Here is a 22,646-nt window from a genome sequence, read left to right on the forward strand (position 1 = left end):
TCAAAGCCTGACTTTAAAATTGATAACATTTAGATTTTGTGTCACTGATAAACACACAATACCCCATAATGTCAAAGTGGAATTATGTTTTAGAAATGTGTACAAATTATTTCAAAATAAAAAGCTGAAATGTCTTGTTATTTCAAGCCTAAATAAGTTCAGGAATAAGAATTTGCTTAACAAGTAACATAATAAGTTGCATGGACTCACTCTGTGTGCAATAATAGTGTTTAACATGATTTACCTGATCTCTGTACCCCACACATACAATCAGTGAATTTCAAACACAAATTCAACCACAAGTCCAGGGAGGTTTTCCAATGTCTCACAAAGAAGGAAACCTATTGGTAGGTGGGTAAAAATAAAAAAAACAGACATTGAATAACCCTTTGAGCATGGTGAAGTTATTAATTACACTTTGGATGGTGTATCAGTACACCCAGTCACTACGAAGATACAAGCATCCTTCCTAACTCAGTTGCCGGAGAGGAAGGAAACCATGAGGAGTTGGAGTTTAATGGCAGTGATAGGAAAAAGCTAAGGATTGATCAACAACATTGTAGTTATTCCACAATACTAACCTAAATGACAGTGAAAAAAGGAAGCCTGAATAGAATAAAATATATTCCAAAACATGCATCCTGTTTGCAATTAGGCAGTAAAGTAAAAATGCAAAAAAAATGTGGCAAAGATATGAACTATATGTCCTGAATACAAAGCGTTATGTTGGGGGCAAATCCCAACACATCACTGAGTACTACTCTTTATATTTTCAAGCATGGTGGTGGCTGAATCATGTTATGGGTATGCTTGTCATCGGCAAGGGCCTTTTCAGAAGTACAATAACCTGAAGCACAAGGTCAAATATACGCTGGAGTCGTTCAATAAGACAACATTGAATGTTGCTGAGTGTCCTTGTTACAGTTTTGACTTAAATTGTCTTGAAAATCTATGGCAAGACTTAAATGGCTGTCTAGCAACAATCAACAGCCAACTTGACATAGCTTGAATAATTTTTTTTATAATAATGTGCAAATATTGTACAATCCAGGTGTGAAAAGTTCATAGAGACTTACCCAGAAAGACTCACAGCTGCAATCGCTGCCAAAGACGATTCTAACATGTATTGATTCAGGGGGTTGAATACTTATATAAATTAGATATTTCTGTATTTAATTTGCCCAAAATTCTAAAAACATGTTTTCACTTTGTCATTATGGGGTATTGTGTGTAGATGGGTGAGAGAAAAAAACCCATATGTAATCAAGTTTGAATTCCGGCTGTAACACAACAATGTGAAATAAGTCAATGGGTATGAATACTTTCTGAAGGTACTGTGAGCAATATGTTTGGGAACTTCGAATCATAATAAAATCACAGTATCGAATTGTAATACATACAGAACCGTGAGAATCGCAATACCGTATCGGCACCTAACTATTGTAATAATATCTTATGAGGTTCCTGGCGATTCCCAGCCCTATAGTAGAGGCTGGACAAAATACACACCTGAGCACCCCAGACCAACACACACACATTTATTACACATACATTTCTGTTAGCTACAAAATAACTCAAAATACGACTGTCTTCTGCAGTAGGGGAAGGGAGAGTGTCATACAGGGAATGTAGGAAAGACATGGGCAGCTAGGGTTCGAGTTATCACCATCATCATCAAGCAGGAAGTCTGGGGTATACTGGCTAGGATTGGCTCTGGGAGTTGTCCGTCAAGCTGTAGGTGCGATGTGGTTTGTCCGTGGGTCAGCGGGGCTGCCATCTGTCTGCCTGTCTGTGCCTGCTGTACAGGATAGGAAGGTCTGCACAGCAAGTGTAGACAGGCAGACACACCACAACACACTCTCTCAGCCTAGCACAGCACTGCTCGCTCATGAGGTCCACAGACTGTTTGTTGGTGTACGTGTGTCAGTGTGTTTTGTGATGGGCTGGCCTGTAACTTAGGTAACTCAAATGAACACATGTAAGTACAGAGCTGATCCAATACTACTTCAACTAAGCCCCACTCTTCCCCTGCTCCCCCTCTTCCTCCTCTGGGAGTTGAGGCATTTGGAGCAGTTCACTCTGACACAGCTGGAGCTGCCCCAAGTCAAAGCAACACACACATCTCCTTAATCATTAATTTATTGTCACTCATCACATTCCTTTCACAGGGGTATAATGGCAACAATGATCTAAATAACACAGTCTCTTCTAACAGCAGTGTCTCTGACAACACTACTGATAGGAGAACTACTACTAGCCTGGCTGGTACAGGAGGTTCTAGTGCCCCTTTGCTCTGCCTTCTATTTCACAATATTACACATTACAATATTAGACTTTACTACACAGACTGTACTTCAGTGTAGTTACAGGAATGCTGGGAAAGGGGTAATAATCTATGGTGAAATAGTAATCACAACTCTTATCTAAAGGGCAACAGGGTTGACTACTGTTGGAGCCCTGTACTCTCTCCATGCGCCGACAGTAGGTGTGTTTGTCTCAGTGAGGGGGATGTCCACTGTAATAAATTATCCTTACTATCACAGCTACATCAGCATGCTGCCCCAAAACCACTGTAGGCCTCAGACACACTCCTCGAGTCAGACCCAGACCAAGCTTCTCTCTCATAGTCTCCTCTATTTGAACCCACTTTCTCCACCTCCCCAAAATGTTATCTTTTTCTTTCCCCATTCCTATCTCTCCCTTTTTCCTCTCTTTTTCTTTCTTTCTCTGGCCCTTCTTCTCTGATTCCCTCCATCTGTCCTTCTCGTTCCTGCTCTCTCCCTCCTATTCCCCCTCTTGCTGGGTCTCTCTCCTTTTCCCTTTCCCTCTCTCTGATTGGCAGTCTCTTTGGGCCTGTACACATTCCTGGCTGGAGAACTCAAGGTTTAGTCCAAACACCCGCTTAGCTTCCAACATCTAGCTAGAGAAATCCCACATGGCCGCTTCTTCACTTCAACCCCCCCTCCTCTCTGTTCTCCCCCCCTTCCATGTCCCCCTTCTCCCCCTCAGACTCCCACTCACAACTCTTCCACACATCCAGATCACCTAGCCAGACCACCAGACTTCAGACACCCTTTCTCTCTCACTCTCCCTTATGATCTCTTACTTTTTCTTCAGCTCATTCAATCATGTCTCACGACAGTGTGGTCACTGTTACTTATTTTCCTTACATAAACACACATGCTGTACCCAGTCACACACAAACACAAACTCCCTCCCATATTTGCTGCTCACACTCTCTCAAGTATAGATACCCTCCATACGTTTAATCTAAACAATGTATACACACTAATCTCCACACACTAAACGGTGTATAATCTCTATATAACATTAAACAGACTGACTTTCCTCCTTCCCTCTCTCCCTGCCTGACAACAGCCGACCTGCGCCCATACTCACCTTATACACATTCCCATACAGCACCCATACACTCACCTTATACACATTCCCATACAGCACCCATACACTCACATTACACTGTACATACATATACAGCACCCATACACTCACATTACACTGTACATACACATTCCCATACACTCACATTACACTGTACATACACATTCCCATACACTCACATTACACTGTACATACACATTCCCATACAGCACCCATACACTCACATTACACTGTACATACACATTCCCATACACTCACATTACACTGTACATACACATTCCCATACACTCACATTACACTGTACATACACATTCCCATACACTCACATTACACTGTACATACACATTCCCATACACTCACATTACACTGTACATACACATTCCCATACACTCACATTACACTGTACATACACATTCCCATACACTCACATTACACTGTACACACACATTCCCATACAGCATCCAACCATTATAATCTACAGACTCACCTGCAGCCTTTTACCACAGCACAGTAGGGTGTCTGTCTGTGTCCGGTCTGCTTGCTATATCACACAGTCAGTCTGCAGAGAGACCCAGTTTCAGATAGAGCATCTTTGATATATGATCCACCATGAGCAGCCTGACACACACACACACACACACACACACACACACACACCACACACCACACACCACACACTATCATACTGACCGCTTACTTACAAATATAACAGGCCTCTAGGCTTTCGAAACACAAACAGATCAACAACGTACTGTAGTAGCAGACAGCAGAAGGCAAACCAGCAAAGACCAACTCATACATCTAGTCCCAGTGTGAATGTGCATGTATGTGTATGTGTGTGTATATGCTCGTGTGTGTGTGTTTTGAGAGAGAGTGGTGGAAGCCATTCCTTGCCCAGTCTAACCAATGTGCAGACTACTGTACACCAGTAAGACCCTGAACAGGTAGTCTGAACACTGGGATGACGGAACAGGACTCACTCTCTCCTCTCCCTCTTCTCTCCTTCTATTTCTTTCTCTCCGTTCCTTTCTCTTTGCTTTTCATCTCTGAAGTGTTGGAGGAGTAGAAAGATTCTTCATGTCTCCTCTCTCTCCATTTTATCTTCTCTCATTCCTTTATTTTATCTTGTTTTTCACCCATCCAAAGGTTTCATTGACAAACTGGTTAAAGTATTCTCAATGTCTCCTCTCCTTTCTCATCCTGAGTGAAGGGTCACACACACTGGCTGTCCTCTTCTATTGGTCTGGGTCCTGTTCTGGTCACGTCCCGGCCCGGTCCAGTGTGTGCCGGGGATGTGAGGGGCTGCGTCCGAGCGAACGAGTATCCAGCCTCGACGTGGCACATTCACTCTCACCACTGGGGATCTGCCAGTGCACTTAGTGAAGGCATAACGAAAAAAGGGGGGAAAGGGATGGAAGAAGGGAGGGACTGAGGCGCCATATATGGGTTGTTGGGACCCTTGGGAATCAACTTTGGAGTGGTCTGCAGTTTCTCTCTCTCTCTCTCTTTCTCAAGCGGTACCAGATGTCTGTCGTCTGTCGGAGCGCCAGCATTTCTCTCTCTATATTTTTTTTCTGCCTTTCTAACAGGAAGTGGGCCCCTCTGTAAAAAATAGAGCGGAATGAAGGAAGAGTTGCAGGGTTCAGGAGAGACCAACACACACACACTGGCGTGTGTGAGACAGACCTACACCTTTCAGTCTTTTTTTTTTCATCTTTACCTTTCCTGGCCAATGGGACGCTCCTTTTTAGGCCATATCTTCATCCCTTTCTCCATCTCTCCCTTTCATCTCTCTTTCTCCATCTTCCCCCTTCTCTCCAACCATCCTCCCTCTCCACTTTTTACTGTAGCGGTTTCCTGAGAATAGCCCCTCTGGAAGGGGGAGTAGAGTGGAGGAGAGGATAAGCGATGGGGGAGGAGAAGGGTGGATGAGAAGAAAGAGGGGAGCAGGATGGCGAGAGAAATGTGGAGAAGAGCGAGGGGAGAAGAGGGGGATGGAGAAATGTGGAGAAGAGCGAGGGGAGAAGAGGGGGATAGAGAAATGTGGAGAAGAGCGAGGGGAGAAGAGTGAGGGGAGAAGAGTGAGGGGAGAAGAGCGAGGGGAGAAGAGGGGGATAGAGAAATGTGGAGAAGAGCGAGGGGAGAAGAGGGGGATAGAGAAATGTTGTGTTTCAGAGCTTCACTTTGAGCAATACCTTTCCCATGTAGGATGGCTTCTTTCCCTCCCTATCTTGTTCTCTTTCCTCCTCATCTCTCACTCACTTTTCCTTCCCTGTTTTATTCTCTCTTTTTTTCTCTCACTCACTCCATTATTTTCCACTATGTAATGTAGAGTAGTTCAGTCCCTTCATGTATCCTAGCTAGCTCTGTTTCTCTGGTGTTTCCACCATAGAGAAGAATGTTAACTTCCGGCGCCGACAGAGATGGCCGCCTCGCTTCGCGTTCCTAGGAAACTATGCAGTTTTTTGTTTTTTTACGTGTTATTTCTTACATTAGTACCCCAGGTCATCTTAGGTTTCATTACATACAGTCGAGAAGAACTACTGAATATAAGATCAGCATCAACTCACCATCAGTACTACCAAGAATATGTTTTTCGCGACGCGGATCCTGTGTTCTGCCTTACAAACAGGACAACTGAGTGGATTCCATGCAGCGACCCAAAAAAAAAACAACTCCGAAAAAGAGGGAAACGAGGCGGTCTTCTGGTCAGACTCCGGAGACGGGCACACCGTGCACCACTCCCTAGCATTCTTCTTGCCAATGTCCAGTCTCTTGACAACAAGGTTGATGAAATCCGAGCAAGGGTAGCATTCCAGAGGGACATCAGAGACTGTAACGTTCTTTGCTTCACGGAAACGTGGCTCACTGGAGAGACTCTATCCGAAGCGGTGCAGCCAACGGGTTTCTCCACACATCGCGCAGACAGAAACAAACATCTTTCTGGTAAGAAGAGGGGCGGGGGCGTATGCCTTATGACTAACGTGACATGGTGTGATGAAAGAAACATACAGGAACTCAAATCCTTCTGTTCACCTGATTTAGAATTCCTCACAATCAAATGTAGACCGCATTATCTACCAAGAGAATTCTCTTCGATTATAATCACAGCCGTATATATCCCCCCCCAAGCAGACACATTGATGGCTCTGAACGAACTTTATTTAACTCTTTGCAAACTGGAAACCATTCATCCGGAGGCTGCATTCATTGTAGCTGGGGATTTTAACAAGGCTAATCTGAAAACAAGACTCCCTAAATTTTATCAGCATATCGATTGCGCAACCAGGGGTGGAAAGACCTTGGATCATTGTTACTCTAACTTCCGCGACGCATATAAGGCCCTGCCCCGCCCCCCTTTCGGAAAAGCTGACCACGACTCCATTTTGTTGGTCCCTGCCTACAGACAGAAACTAAAACAAGAGGCTCCCACGCTGAGGTCTGTCCAACGCTGGTCCGACCATGCTGACTCCACACTCCAAGACTGCTTCCACCACGTAGACTGGGACATGTTTCGTATTGCGTCAGACAACAACATTGATGAATACGCTGATTCGGTGTGCGAGTTCATTAGAACGTGCGTTGAAGATGTCGTTCCCATAGCAACGATTAAAACATTCCCTAACCAGAAACCGTGGATTGATGGCAGCATTTGCGTGAAACTGAAAGCCAAACCACTGCTTTTAATCAGGGCAAGGTGTCTGGTAACATGACCGAATACAAACAGTGCAGCTATTCCCTCCGCAAGGCTATCAAACAAGCTAAGCGTCAGTACAGAGACAAAGTAGAATCTCAATTCAACGGCTCAGACACAAGAGGCATGTGGCAGGGTCTACAGTCAATCACGGACTACAGGAAGAAATCCAGCCCAGTCACGGACCAGGATGTCCTGCTCCCAGGCAGACTAAATAACTTTTTTGCCTGCTTTGAGGACAATACAGTGCCACTGACACGGCCTGCAACGAAAACATGCGGTCTCTCCTTCACTGCAGCCGAGGTGAGTAAGACATTTAAACGTGTTAACCCTCGCAAGGCTGCAGGCCCAGACGGCATCCCCAGCCGCGCCCTCAGAGCATGCGCAGACCAGCTGGCCGGTGTGTTTACGGACATATTCAATCAATCCCTATACCAGTCTGCTGTTCCCACATGCTTCAAGAGGGCCACCATTGTTCCTGTTCCCAAGAAAGCTAAGGTAACTGAGCTAAACGACTACCGCCCCGTAGCACTCACTTCCGTCATCATGAAGTGCTTTGAGAGACTAGTCAAGGACCATATCACCTCCACCCTACCTGACACCCTAGACCCACTCCAATTTGCTTACCGCCCAAATAGGTCCACAGACGATGCAATCTCAACCACACTGCACACCGCCCTAACCCATCTGGACAAGAGGAATACCTATGTGAGAATGCTGTTCATTGACTACAGCTTGGCATTCAACACCATAGTACCCTCCAAGCTCGTCATCAAGCTCGAGACCCTGGGTCTCGACCCCGCCCTGTGCAACTGGGTACTGGACTTCCTGACGGGCCGCCCCCAGGTGGTGAGGGTAGGCAACAACATCTCCTCCCCGCTGATCCTCAACACTGGGGCCCCACAAGGGTGTGTTCTGAGCCCTCTCCTGTACTCCCTGTTCACCCACGACTGCGTGGCCACGCACGCCTCCAACTCAATCATCAAGTTTGCGGACGACACAACAGTGGTAGGCTTGATTACCAACAACGACGAGATGGCCTACAGGGAGGAGGTGAGGGCCCTCGGAGTGTGGTGTCAGGAAAATAACCTCACACTCAACGTCAACAAAACTAAGGAGATGATTGTGGACTTCAGGAAACAGCAGAGGGAACACCCCCCTATCCACATCGATGGAACAGTAGTGGAGAGGGTAGCAAGTTTTAAGTTCCTCGGCATACACATCACAGACAAACTGAATTGGTCCACTCACACAGACAGCATTGTGAAGAAGGCGCAGCAGCGCCTCTTCAACCTCAGGAGGCTGAAGAAATTCGGCTTGTCACCAAAAGCACTCACAAACTTCTACAGATGCACAATCGAGAGCATCCTGGCGGGCTGTATCACCGCCTGGTACGGCAACTGCTCCGCCCTCAACCGTAAGGCTCTCCAGAGGGTGGTGAGGTCTGCACAACGCATCACCGGGGGCAAACTACCTGCCCTCCAGGACACCTACACCACCCGATGTCACAGGAAGGCCATAAAGATCATCAAGGACATCAACCACCCGAGCCACTGTCTGTTCACCCCGCTATCATCCAGAAGGCGAGGTCAGTACAGGTGCATCAAAGCTGGGACCGAGAGACTGAAAAACAGCTTCTATCTCAAGGCCATCAGACTGTTAAACAGCCACCACTAACATTGAGTGGCTGCTGCCAACACACTGACACTGACTCAACTCCAGCCACTTTAATAATGGGAATTGATGGGAAATAATGTAAATATATCACTAGCCACTTTAAACAATGCTACCTTATATAATGTTACTTACCCTACATTATTCATCTCATAGGCATACGTATATACTGTACTCTATATCATCGACTGTATCCTTATGTAATACATGTATCACTAGCCACTTTAAACTATGCCACTTTGTTTACATACTCATCTCATTTGTACATACTGTACTCGATACCATCTACTGTATCTTGCCTATGCTGCTCTGTACCATCACTCATTCATATATCCTTATGTACATATTCTTTATCCCCTTACACTGTGTACAAGACAGTAGTTTTGGAATTGTTAGTTAGATTACTTGTTGGTTATTACTGCATTGTCGGAACTAGAAGCACAAGCATTTCGCTACACTCGCATTAACATCTGCTAACCATGTGTATGTGACAAATAAAATTTGATTTGATTTGATAACAAACCAATAAGACACCTCCCTCCATGCTATACTTAAGCAATAAGGCCCAGGGGGGGTGGGGGGGTGGGGGGGGGGGGGGTGGTATATGGCCAATATACCATGGCTAAGGGCTGTTCTTAAGCACAAAGCAGAGTGCCTGGATCAGTGGTGTAAAAGTACTTTAAAGTACTAAAGTAGTTTTTGAGGGTCTCTTTACTTTACTATTTATGTTTTTGCCAACTTTTACTTCACTACATTCCTAATGAAAATAATGTACTTTTTACTCCATACATTTTCTCTGACACCCAAAAGTACTCCTTACATTTTGACAGGAAAATGGTCCAATTCACACACTTATCAAGAGAACATCCCTCGTCATCCCTACTGCCTCTGATCTGGCGGATTCACTAAACACAAATGCTTCGTTTGAAAATGTTGTCTGAGTTGGAGTGTGCCCCTGGCTAACCGTCAATAAAAAAATAACAAGAAAATTGTGCCATCTGGTTTGCTTAATATAAGGAATTTGAAATTATTTATTTTACTTTTGATACTTAAGTATATTTTAGCAATTCCATTTACCTTGATACTTAAAACCAAATACTTATAGTATATTTAAAACCAAATATTTTACTGGGTGACATTGTTTTACTTGAGTCATTTTCTATGAAGGTATCTTTACTTTTACTCAAGTATGACAATTGAGTACTTTTTCCACCACTTGCCTGGACACAGCCCTCAGCCGTGGTATATTGGCCATATACTACAAACCCCTGAGGTGCCTTATTGATATTATAAACCGGTTACCAACGTAATTACAGCAGTAAAATAGATTGATATACCACAGCTGTCAGCCAATGGGGCTCGAACCATCCAGTTTATAATAGAGCATATTTTCACTGCATGGTGTTTTGACCAGAACAGTAGACCTATCAATGAATAAACCCTTCTTCTATCCTCTCTCCATCACATCTCTCTCTCCATCCCTCCGTCTCTCTCCCTCCAACCCTCCGTCTCCCTGCCTCCATCCCTCCCTCGTCTCTCCCCCTCCATCCCTCCATGTCTCTCTCCTTCCATCCCTGCCCAGGAGAAAGAGAAGAAGTACATGTTACCATTGGACAACCTGAAGCTGAGAGACGTGGAGAAGAGCTTCATGTCCAGTAAACATGCCTACGCCATCTTCAACACCGAACAGAGGTGTGTGTGTGCGTGGTTAAAGTGGTGTTTTATGAGACAAGGTTATGACAGACATACAGTGCCTTGCGAAAGTATTCGGCCCCCTTGAACTTTGCGACCTTTTGCCACATTTCAGGCTTCAAACATAAAGATATAAAACTGTATTTTTTTGTGAAGAATCAACAACAAGTGGGACACAATCACGAAGTGTAACGACATTTATCGGATATTTCAAACTTTTTTAACAAATCAAAAACTGAAAAATTGGGCGTGCAAAATTATCCAGCCCCCTTAAGTTAATACTTTGTAGCGCCACCTTTTGCTGCGATTACAGCTGTAAGTCGCTTGGGGTATGTCTCTATCAGTTTTGCACATCGAGAGACTGACATTTTTTCCCATTCCTCCTTGCAAAACAGCTCGAGCTCAGTGAGGTTGGATGGAGAGCATTTGTGAACAGCAGTTTTCAGTTCTTTCCACAGATTCTTGATTGGATTCAGGTCTGGACTTTGACTTGGCCATTCTAACACCTGGATATGTTTATTTTTGAACCATTCCATTGTAGATTTTGCTTTATGTTTTGGATCATTGTCTTGTTGGAAGACAAATCTCCGTCCCAGTCTCAGGTCTTTTGCAGACTCCATCAGGTTTTCTTCCAGAATGGTCCTTTATTTGGCTCCATCCATCTTCCCATCAATTTTAACCATCTTCCCTGTCCCTGCTGAAGAAAAGCAGGCCCAAACCATGATGCTGCCACCACCATGTTTGACAGTGGGGATGGTGTGTTCAGCTGTGTTGCTTTTACGCCAAACATAACGTTTTGCATTGTTGCCAAAAAGTTCAATTTTGGTTTCATCTGACCAGAGCACCTTCTTCCACATGTTTAGTGTGTCTCCCAGGTGGCTTGTGGCAAACTTTAAACGACACTTTTTATGGATATCTTTAAGAAATGGCTTTCTTCTTGCCACTCTTCCATAAAGGCCAGATTTGTGCAATATACGACTGATTGTTGTCCTATGGACAGAGTCTCCCACCTCAGCTGTAGATCTCTGCAGTTCATCCAGAGTGATCATGGGCCTCTTGGCTGCATCTCTGATCAGTCTTCTCCTTGTATGAGCTGAAAGTTTAGAGGGACGGCCAGGTCTTGGTAGATTTGCAGTGGTCTGATACTCCTTCCATTTCAATATTATCGCTTGCACAGTGCTCCTTGGGATGTTTAAAGCTTGGGAAATCTTTTTGTATCCAAATCCGGTTTTAAACTTCTTCACAACAGTATCTCGGACCTGCCTGGTGTGTTCCTTGTTCTTCATGATGCTCTCTGCGCTTTTAACGGACCTCTGAGACTATCACAGTGCAGGTGCATTTATACGGAGACTTGATTACACACAGGTGGATTGTATTTATCATCATTAGTCATTTAGGTCAACATTGGATCATTCAGAGATCCTCACTGAACTTCTGGAGAGAGTTTGCGGCACTGAAAGTAAAGGGGCTGAATAATTTTGCACGCCCAATTTTTCAGTTTTTGATTTGTTAAAAAAGTTTGAAATATCCAATAAATGTCGTTCCACTTCATGATTGTGTCCCACTTGTTGTTGATTCTTCACAAAAAAATACAGTTTTATATCTTTATGTTTGAAGCCTGAAATGTGGCAAAAGGTCGCAAAGTTCAAGGGGGCCGAATACTTTCGCAAGGCACTGTATCTGAAAGAGATGGAGGGTGAGGTTCAGGACTTTGACACCCTAACTTTGTGACTTCCTCAATGACAGAGAGAAGCAGTGGGTTACTGGACTGAGCAGGCTAGGGCTGAGCTGGTTTGGACTTGGCTGGGTAGGGTGTGTGGACCATAGTATACCAAGGGCAGGCTCATTAGGCAGCTATTCAATGTCAGAGTTCTGGACCAGAGACGAGGCTGTTCTTGTTAGGAAACTATTTCTCAGATCGCCACAAGGAGGGAAAGAAAGGAGAAAGAGGGCTGGGTAGGGTGAGAGTGGAGGAGAGGGAGCAATCAGACAGGAATGTGTCAAAGCGTGTCCTACTGCGCCCCCTGTTCCCCCTTCTCTGTCTGTCTGTGTGTGTGTGTGTGTGTGTGTGTGTGTGTGTGCATGCTTTTGTGTCCAGAGTGCTGATGCCGGTGCTCTGTATGTCTGTCTGACATTCATCAGAACCTCAGGAAAGTCCCTGATCTGAAGGTAGGGGGAGAGAAGGGTTAAGGGAGAAAGATGCTAAAATTCCTCAAGAGGAGAGAAGAGGAGAAAAACTCCCTGGACAAAGCGGAACTGAGCGAGGGAAAAGTGGGATTTGGGAACTGGTTACAATCCAGCCATTGTAACGCATTGAGTGAGTTAGTGAGTGGAAGTGAGAGAGCCCCCTTCTGGCCATCTGACCAGCAACATCTCCAGCAGCATCTGTTCTACCATCAAGGGATCAACCAGCCTAGCATACAGAGACTTGAGATGTCATGGGATACTGTATGTGGTGAGGCTGCTCTCCATAACACTCAGCCTTCATTTGGAGACAAATACACACACACACACCACCAACATCGGCAGCTTAGAAAACATGAGAGAGGGAGAAACAAAAGGAAAGAAACAACAGAGTGATCAATAGAATATTTAACAGATGTGTGTGTGTTTTAACAGGTGGGCTTTAGACAGCTCCAGATTCCTGCCACTGTCAGACGCAGTGGCGTCTCCCTGACTGAGAGGGGGGGAGAGAGCGAGGGGAGGGGGAGAAGTAGAACGGGGGAGCGAAAGATGAGAGAGCGAAAGATTCATTGTGTGTGAATAGGTGTGTTCCAGCACTCATAGCATGCTCTGTGTGAGACCTATGTTGTAGTCATGTGTATGCATATGGAATGCAACCTCAAACCTGGAAAGGAAGGTGACTATTTGACTGTATCTGTTATAATGGTTAGAACGTACAGTACCAGTCAAAAGATTGGATACACCTACTCATTCAAGGGTTTTTCTTTATTTTTCTCTATAGTAAGTCTCTTCTTATTATTGGTGTTCTTTAGTAGTGGTTTCTTTGCAGCAATTCGACCATTAAGGCCTGATGCACGCAGTCTCTCCTGAACAGCTGACGTTGATGTGTCTGTTACTTGAACTCTGTGAAGCATTTATTTTGGCTGCAATTTCTGAGGCTGGTAACTGTAATGACATTATCCTCTGCAGCAGAGGTAACTCTGGGTCTTCCTTTCCTGCGGTGGTCCTCATGAAAGCCAGTTTCGTCATAGCGCTTGATGGTTTTTATGACTGCACTTGAAGAAACTTTCAAAGTTCGTGAAAATTTTCCGCATGTCGCAAAGTAATGATGGACTGTTGTTTCTTGTTGCTTATTCAATCTGTTCTTACCATACTTTAGACTTGGTCTTTTACCAAATAGGGATATCTTCTGTATACCCCCCTACCTTGTCACAACACAACTGATTGGTTCAAAAGCATTAAGAAGGAAAGAAATTCCACAAATTAACTTAACAAGGCACACCTGTTAATTGAAATGCATTCCAGGTGACTACCTCATGAAGCTGGTTGAGAGAATGCCAAGAGTGTGCAAAGCTGTCATCAATGCAAAGGGTGGCTACTTTGAATAATCTCAAATATAAAATATATTTAGAATTGTTTAACACTTTTTTTGGTTACTGCATGATTCCATATGTTATTTCATAGTTTTTGATGTCTTCACTATTATTCTACAATGTAGAAAATAGTAAAAATAAAGAAAAGCTCTTGAATGAGTAGGTGTGTCCAAACTTTGACTGGTACTGTATATAAGAACTACAGGAACCTGGAGCTGGGTATAGGTGTTTTTAAGCTGCTGGCTGGGAAATGTAGTTTGATGATGTAGCTGACCGTATGAAATGTTATTGTAGGAATGTGTATAAGGACTACAGGTTCCTGGAGCTGGCGTGTAGCTCTCAGGAGGAGCAAGACAGCTGGAAGGCTTCTCTGCTGAGGGCCGGAGTCTATCCTGAGAAAGTCACTGTGAGTACCCTAGTCATATCCCCTGACCTCTAAATCTGACCCTTAACCTCTAACCATAAACCATGATCTATAAAGTAACTGAATATTGTTACCCTGACCCCTAACTTTTCACCCTGACAATATCCTACACCTGCCCTAAATGTCCTCTGCCTGACTACCCTGCCCCTCCTTTCTCGTTCCCTCTACAAGCTCTCCCCTCCTGTTGTTGGCTGCTCATAGCAGCATTCCTGGGCTGTGATGTCATTGTGTGTGTGTGTGTGTGTGTGTGTGTAGACTCAGAGAAATGGCAGATCTGTTTCTAATCAGCTCTACTCCCCTTCCCTTGTCTCCTTTCCTCTTCTCTAACCCCCTCCCCTCCTTGCCCCTTCTCTCTTCTCTAACCCCCTCCCCTTGTCTCCTTTCCTCTTCTCTAACCCCTCCCCTTGTCTCCTTTCCCCTTCTCTAACCCCCTCCCCTTGTCTCCTTTCCCCTTCTCTAACCCCCTCCCCTTGTCTCCTTTCCCCTTCTCTAACCCCCTCCCCTTGTCTCCTTTCCCCTTCTCTAACCCCCTCCCCCTGTCTCCTTTCCCCTTCTCTAACCCCCTCCCCTTGTCTCCTTTCCCCTTCTCTAACCCCCTCCCCTTGTCTTCTTTCCCCTTCTCTTACCCCCTCCCCTTGTCTTCTTTCCCCTTCTCCCTTCTCTAACCCCCTCCCTTTGTCTCCTTTCCCCAACCCCCTCCCCTTGTCTCTTTGCCCTTGCCCCTTCTCTCTTCTCTAACCCCCTCCCCTTGTCTCCCTTCTCTAACCCCTTCCCATTGTCTCCTTTCCCCTTCTCTCTTCTCTAACCCCCTCCCCTTGTCTCCTTTCCCCTTCTCTAACCCCCTACCCTTGTCTCCTTTCCCCTTCTCTAACCCCTCCCCTTGTCTCCTTTCCCCTTCTCTAACCCCCCCCCCCTTGTCTCCTTTCCCCTTCTCTAACCCCTTCCCATTGTCTCCTTTCCCCTTCTCTCTTCTCTAACCCCCTCCCCTTGTCTCCTTTCCCCTTCTCTAACCCCCTCCCCTTGTCTCCTTGCCCCTTCTCTCTTCTCTAACCCCCTCCGCTTGTCTCCTTTCCATCATCTCCCCTGTATTTTCTCTTCTCCCACTCATTTTTGTCCATCAATTCAATTCAAAAAAGCTTTATTAGGTTAAGGAACTTTCCATGTTGCCAATGCAATATACTGTACCTTACAGCAGCCATGACAAGTTACACCACTAACAGCCACCTCTCTCCCCCACTCTTTTCCCTCCCTCTCGCCATCCCCCTCTCTCCCTCCTCTCTCTCCAACCATCCATTCCTTCCTTTCCCTCTTACCAGGTGGATGGGGAGTGTAGTGGTTCTAGTGATAGTTTCTCTATGGACCCTCAGTTGGAGCGTCAGGTAGAGACCATACGGAACCTGGTGGACTCCTACATGAACATCGTTTACAAAGCCATCAGAGACCTCATGCCCAAGACGATCATGCACCTCATGATCAATAACGTAAGACTGTCTGTCTTTCTGGGGGCGTTCCAGACCATCTTTAACACCTGGACAGAACCACATTGTTATCCTAGCAATCTGATCTATAAGACTAGTACACTCTCAGGTTGTACAACTGATGTACAACATATGACATAACGATTGTGATACAGATATACAAACATGTTTAGACAACCATGGCTTTGTGTGGTGCCTCCATCCCTCTCTCCTACTTTTCCCTCTCTCCTCCTTTTCCCTCTCTCCTCCCCAGGTGAAGTTGTATATTGGTAGTGATCTCCTGGTGCAGCTCTACTCTCTAGCAGAGAAGTGTGTGTTGATGGATGAGTCTCCAGAACAGGAGCAGAGGAGAGAGGAGGTGCTGAGGACTCACTCTGCCCTGAAAGAGGCTCTGGCCATCATAGGAGACATCTCTACCTCCACCTCCTCTACTCCTCTACCTCCTCCTGTCGACTCCTCCTGGCTGCATGGAGCCCCTGGGACCAGCTGCAGGTAACACACACACGCACGCGTGTACATATGAATGCATGCACGCACGCACACACCCTAACTCTAACCCCATTCTCCTCCAGGTCTCCCAGTCCTACAGCTATAGCTTCTAAGCGTATAGCCGCTGCTCCTAGAGCCTTGCCCTCCACCAGAGGCCCCGCCCCCATGGCCCCACCAGTCCCCTCACGCGCCGCACCCCATGGACCAATCAGCAATCACGCTGATACCACCCAGTCTCCACCCACCGGACTCATCAGACCCCCCCCTAATGTACCCAGGTAACCATGGTGATGATGTTATTTTATTCATTAGCTATTTGTTGGAATTCTCTGCGCGTGCAGAGCCAAACATTGGGCTGCAGAGGTTATTTGAACTGGATGGGGGTCAGCTGGAAAATGTGTTTCTCATCTCTTTCCCATCAACCCCAGTATACAGACGTTCTCTCTCACAACTTCACTTCTCTTGGCATGGATTTGTTTTACTGCTTTCCATTTTCCTGCATGCAATATCTCTCTCCCCTCTCCTCCACTTCTTTCCCTGCACTCATTCCTCCCCTCCTTTTGGCCCGTCTCTTTTTCTTTCTGCCTCATTTCCTCTCCACAGTTATTTTGGGCCTCACCCATCATCCCTCTCAAGCCCCTCCCTAACTCACTCCATAACTCTCCCTCTCTTTTTCTCTACCTCTATCCCAGGAAAATTACAAGCCCTTTTCTCCTATTTCACATCACAGGAACACTCTACCAGTATACACACACACACACACACACACACACACACACACACACACACACACACACACACACACACACACACACCAAAAGATTCCTTTGTCTCCACAGGGATCTTTCCTGGTCAGCACTAGCAGGAATGCTCACTGATTTCTCAACAGGACTTTCCTCCTGAGGGCACACTGTTTGCTTTAGGAGATCTATAGTGTATTATTTTGTTTTAATACTAAAATAACTTTGTATGAATTGTAGAGTACTCTAATACTTTAAATACGTACTACATGTGTATGATGTATGTACTGTCGTGTGTGTTCTTTAGTAGGCGTAGAAATGCCTGAAACAAGATCCCCCTACATACTGGTCTTGATGGAAAAAAATGTAATAAAAAAAACGTTGGGAGGTTCTCTTCTGTACTGTTCAACCAATCCAGTAAATGTGGAGGAGGAGTTAAGATGGAGTGTCGCCTTGTTAACGTCCAAAAGCTGAACGCTGAACATTTGGTTGTTGGGGCACAGGCCAGTCCAGTAATGGTCTCTCTTCTCTGTCCCTTTCCAGGAGGCACCCCCCAGCTGTCCCCACAAAACCATTGCACTGACCCCTCCCCACAACACAACAATGCCTCTTATAGGACAACTACATCATACAGTCTGTCAATCAGATGGATTATATTACTACTTTTTTTGTAATGCCTTTTTTTAAACTTCTTTGCCAAATCCCAAATGCACCCATATCCCACAACCCTGAGGCACTTCTCCTATCCCCTACCTCCCGGGCACTTGCAAAGATCTGAAATGATTGGATAGGTGTAATCAATGTGGTGACTATTTCTACTAGTCTATTAGAGGGCAAGTTGAATCCATTGCCATATTGATAATTTCTACCCATTCTAAACTCATATCAATCTACCATTTTGCTGGAGACTCTTATCCGGAACTTGTCAATGAGCTGTCTAATCTGTAATACAGTGTGCTGGCTCTCCTTCCCCTCTTTCCTTCCTTCCTTCCTTCCTTCCTTCCTTCCTTCCTTCCTTCCTTCCTTCCTTCCTTCCTTCCTTCCCTCTCCTTCCACCTCCCTCCCTCCCCTCTTTCCTTCCTTCCTTCCCTCCCTCCACTCTCTCCTTCCCGTCTCCTTCCCTCCCCTCTCCCTTTCCTTCCACCTCCCTCCCTGGGGAATCCTCTGTAGTCACTCCCACAACCTCCCACAATCTACCATTTTGCTGGAGAGACTTGTCAATGAGCTGTCTAATCTGTAATACAGTGTGCTGGCTCTCTCTCCTTCCTTCCATCCCTCCCCTCTTTCTCCTTCCTTCCGTCCCTCCCCTCTTTCTCCTTCCTTCCGTCCCTCCCATCTTTCTCCTTCCTTCCGTCCCTCCCCTCTTTCTCCTTCCTTCCGTCCCTCCCCTCTTTCTCCTTCCTTCCGTCCCTCCCCTCTTTCTCCTTCCTTCCGTCCCTCCCCTCTTTCTCCTTCCTTCCGTCCCTCCCCTCTTTCTCCTTCCCTCCGTCCCTCCCCTCTTTCTCCTTCCTTCCGTCCCTCCCCTCTTTCTCCTTCCTTCCGTCCCTCCCCTCTTTCTCCTTCCCTCCGTCCCTCCCCTCTTTCTCCTTCCTTCCGTCCCTCCCCTCTTTCTCCTTCCTTCCGTCCCTCCCCTCTTTCTCCTTCCCTCCGTCCCTCCCCTCTTTCTCCTTCCCTCCGTCCCTCCCCTCTTTCTCCTTCCTTCCATCCCTCCCCTCTTTCTCCTTCCCTCCGTCCCTCCCCTCTTTCTCCTTCCTTCCGTCCCTCCCCTCTTTCTCCTTCCTTCCGTCCCTCCCCTCTTTCTCCTTCCTTCCGTCCCTCCCCTCTTTCTCCTTCCTTCCGTCCCTCCCCTCTTTCTCCTTCCTTCCGTCCCTCCCCTCTTTCTCCTTCCGTCCCTCCCCTCTTTCTCCTTCCTTCACTCCCTTCTCCTCTTTCTCCTTCAATCCCTTCCCCTCTCTCCTTCACTCCCTTCCCCTCTCTCTTTCACTCCCTTCCCCTCCCCTTTTGTACATATGGTCTACAAATGCTGGAATGTGTGTTACCATATGTGAGATTTGTGTAAATACACAAAAACAATACACCACTGTTTCTATGGTTTTAAATAAACAGGATTTTAATTTTCTACAATGTTGTGGACATTTTACTTGAAGATTTGTATTATTTGATAGATTCATAAATATTAACAGATTGGATAATTCCAATCAGCGCGTCAAAGAGAGGGACAGACTCCCAGCCACGCTTCTATTAGTATAATAAGTCATACAGAAATTATATGTCACCCTTTAATTAGGCAAATAGTGTTTTCTACACGTTATTACATTGCCTTATGTCTAGGTTGAAGATCATTTCATAGTATTAGTATTTTTTTCGACCTAGTTTTATGTGCCTGGTGTTCGGTCGTGTTGAATTCGATGTCGTCGGTGCGCGAATGTAGCATCATTAACTTCTATTGTTACGACATTCGTGTGAAAACCAGACAAAACCATTCTGGCCTTGTCTCAGTGGTCTCGTGGGGGGGTGAGAGACACTATCCACGGCTGAACTCAGTCGAGGATCAAACAACTCACCATGGAGCCACAGGAGCGACCACAGCCCGGGACAAAACCGAGAACCAACCGCGTCAGGCCCAGGAAAGGCGATGTGAAGGTAGGCCTACGGCTGACATCAAGTGGATTTAGTACGGTACTCCATACACGTAGTTTAGTGTACCCGACTAATACACGAACAGTACATATTTTTGGTTGTGGCACCAGACAAGCACACCTGATTCTACTTGTCAACTAATCAGCAAGCCATTGACTAGTTGAATCAGGTGTTTTTGTCCAGGGCTACAACAAATATGTGCTGTTGGGGGTATTCAAGGACCGGAGTTGGGAAACTGCTCTTGTCTACAGGCAGTCTCAGGTCTCTCCTTTCCAATCTAGTCTAACCACAGTCAACAGTAACACTATCCACTGAATAAATTCATCACACATACTCACGTTTTTTATGAGTTCATGAAACCTTTGAAAGTTTGCCCTATTCTGAAGAATAATTGTCACTAACCTATATGATGTATAATAAAACACTTTTATTATAACAACGCTGCATTTTAAAAAACCTGACAGTACTACAAAAATGTTAATCATTACAGGTTGAATATTTCCTACTTAATTCAACATGTTTGCAATCTATCATGCTTCAGAGTCCTTGGTTACTAGACACACATGTTTAGACTTTTTTTCATTTTTGTACAATGAATAAATTAACAACAATGTCCTTTCCTAGTGCTGGAATCTGAGCAAAGAGCATTATTAGTTCTAGATGAGAAACCCTCCTTGTTCTGCTAAAATAGGAGCAACATATTTCTCTCTGAAGTGTTTTCAGGATACCAATCATGCTACCAGTCTGGTATTTGAGGACGACAACATTGGCTAACCCTCCTCAGTGGATTAGGGGGGTGTGTGTGGCTTGCCCCACCAGTCCTCTCCCCCTGGTCTTTCCCCATCAGTGTGGAAAGTGTGTCAGGTCCTCTCGTATCTCAGCCTCATGCCAGGGTCCCTGTATGTTATCCTTGTCACTCTGCAGTTTGATCAACTGGGCCCAGCAGAGCATGCTGAAGGTATGAAGGGAGGAGGGAGAGGAGTCCAGGCCCCAAGAGGTGGGGAAGGGAGAGGCCAGGCAGATTGAGGCGAACAGGGCAGCATTGCGAGAGGGGGAGTGGGCTGGGTGTAGGGGAAGGCCACCAGCATCAAGGCGTAACTGTGTCTGTATTGACGGACTCTTAACGTCCTGAGGACAGGAGAGAACCCGAGGGTGAAGATGGAGGCAATCTTCACGTCAGACCAATGTGTACACTGGTGGCTGTCTGAATTCTCCCGTGGAGCCAGTGCTTGGTAGAGTCAGTAGCCAAGCAGGGCACAGAGCAGGCCGCTCCACAGCAGGGTGGAGAGCAAAAAGATAGGGTTTAGACTTGAGACATGTCCTAATGTGGTAGAGGAGTCTAAAAGTAAATCACAACCTATTTCCTATTCTAGTGCACAACTTTTGACTACAACCCTAGATATGTGACTTACACTATATTGTTCTGGTCACGTTAGTGCGCTATGTGGAGAATAGGTTGTCATTAGAGCTTCACTGTAAGGTGTGTACAGTACCTGCTCCATGTACAACCAGCAAGTGAGGAACAGAGCCACAAATGAGATGTTGTGCCACCAGTCCTGCCTCCCGCACCACAGCGATATAGGTGGAGACCCTCGTTCCTCCTGAGCTCCTCCATGAAGCGGCGGTCCACGTAGTTATCAGGGAAAGACTAGCGATCCCATAGCACCTTCCTCCAGGACACTGCCTGGGGCCACCCCCGACCCACTGTCTGCCCCATACTGGACAAACATATAACCTTGTGTTATGTGTCTGTCGTTCTGCCCCTGAACAAGGCAGTTAACCTCGGCCGTCATTGAAAATAAGAATTTATTCTTAACTGACTTGCCTAGTTAAATAAAAGGTACAAAAAAATTAAAATAATAAATATAAAAAATAACCATAGGCAAAAGATTAATCCCATAGATCACAACTAGTATATTCCCTATACTTCCCCACCCAGCACCACATCCTTCTCACACACGTCATACAGAGACATGGGTAGTCAAATTGGTACTATAGTTTCAGAGCACTACATTATCGCATAAAAATGTATGACAAGCACTGCCAGGTTTGTCTTGAAAGCTGATTATAGTTGTTAGCTCTATTATTCCTAAGTAATCATTCAACAACAGAACCATCCTGAAAAGATCCCAGAGACCATGTTACATTTCTGTTATAACTACACATTATTTCAGTAAAAAGGGATTTCCAGATTCGACCTGCGAAGGACTGGTGCCGCGAACAAAACTGGGAACTTAGATATTTCTGACTTCAGTGCATTCAAGACAACAGGGAAATCTTTCTAGAGCAGTGTTTCCCAAACTTAGTCCTGGGCCCTGGACCCCCTGGGTGCATGTTTTTGTCCTAGCACTACACATTCAAATAATCAAAGCTTGATGAGTTATTTGAATCAGTGCTAGGGCAAAAACCAAAACGTGCTCCGGGGGAGGGGGGCAGGACCGAGTATGGGAAACCCTCCAGTAGAAATCCATCACACTTGTAGGCGATAATAACATCCATATTGTTAACCTTAATAATCACCATTATTCGCCACGCCCTTTTGGGGCTTGTCGAATGTCTTACCTCGGGGGCTGTGTTTCAAGCGGGGCTCCTCTGAACCTTTTTTCAACCATCATTTTATTTACATACTGTACGGTCTTTGACCATGAGCTGGATTGTCACTCGTTGAGCTGTAACAAGAACGCTGTCGCTCCTAAAATCTCATCCTTCCACTACCCGGAAGTGAGGTCCTGAAAATGTTAAATATTAAACAAGCTTGAAGGGGTTTCATATTTTGTAGATTCAGTCCAGCAACAAGAGACAAATAAAACAAAAGTTAAAACTCCCTAAAAATCATTAATTAACTGGTTTCTTAACTAT

General features: G+C 45.6%; 1 protein-coding gene and 1 pseudogene across 5 annotated transcripts in view; one reads left to right on the plus strand and one right to left on the minus strand.

Moving 5' to 3' along the window:
- Window positions 1-19,271, plus strand: part of LOC110524507 (dynamin-2) — a 30,808-nt gene extending 11,537 nt beyond the window's left edge. For 3 of the 5 annotated variants that reach the window (XM_036978302.2, XM_036978303.2, XM_090235877.1), the window contains 6 exons: window positions 10,350-10,459; window positions 14,311-14,422; window positions 15,757-15,921; window positions 16,172-16,410; window positions 16,491-16,685; window positions 17,691-19,271. In XM_036978302.2, coding sequence (XP_036834197.1) covers window positions 10,350-10,459; window positions 14,311-14,422; window positions 15,757-15,921; window positions 16,172-16,410; window positions 16,491-16,685; window positions 17,691-17,730 — 861 coding nt within the window. In that variant the 3' untranslated portion in view covers window positions 17,731-19,271. The remainder of the gene's footprint in view (window positions 1-10,349; window positions 10,460-14,310; window positions 14,423-15,756; window positions 15,922-16,171; window positions 16,411-16,490; window positions 16,686-17,690) is intronic. The other 2 variants (XR_016496301.1, XR_016496302.1) reach the window with 2 other exon arrangements.
- Window positions 19,272-20,629: 1,358 nt separating this feature from the next.
- Window positions 20,630-21,584, minus strand: LOC118964719 (phosphatidylinositol N-acetylglucosaminyltransferase subunit C-like; annotated as a pseudogene).
- Between the last annotated feature and the right edge of the window lie 1,062 nt (window positions 21,585-22,646).

The sequence above is a fragment of the Oncorhynchus mykiss genome, chromosome 5 (genome assembly GCF_057628025.1).
Source record: "Oncorhynchus mykiss isolate SJ-2025 chromosome 5, ASM5762802v1, whole genome shotgun sequence".
NCBI classification, from domain to species: domain Eukaryota; kingdom Metazoa; phylum Chordata; class Actinopteri; order Salmoniformes; family Salmonidae; genus Oncorhynchus; species Oncorhynchus mykiss.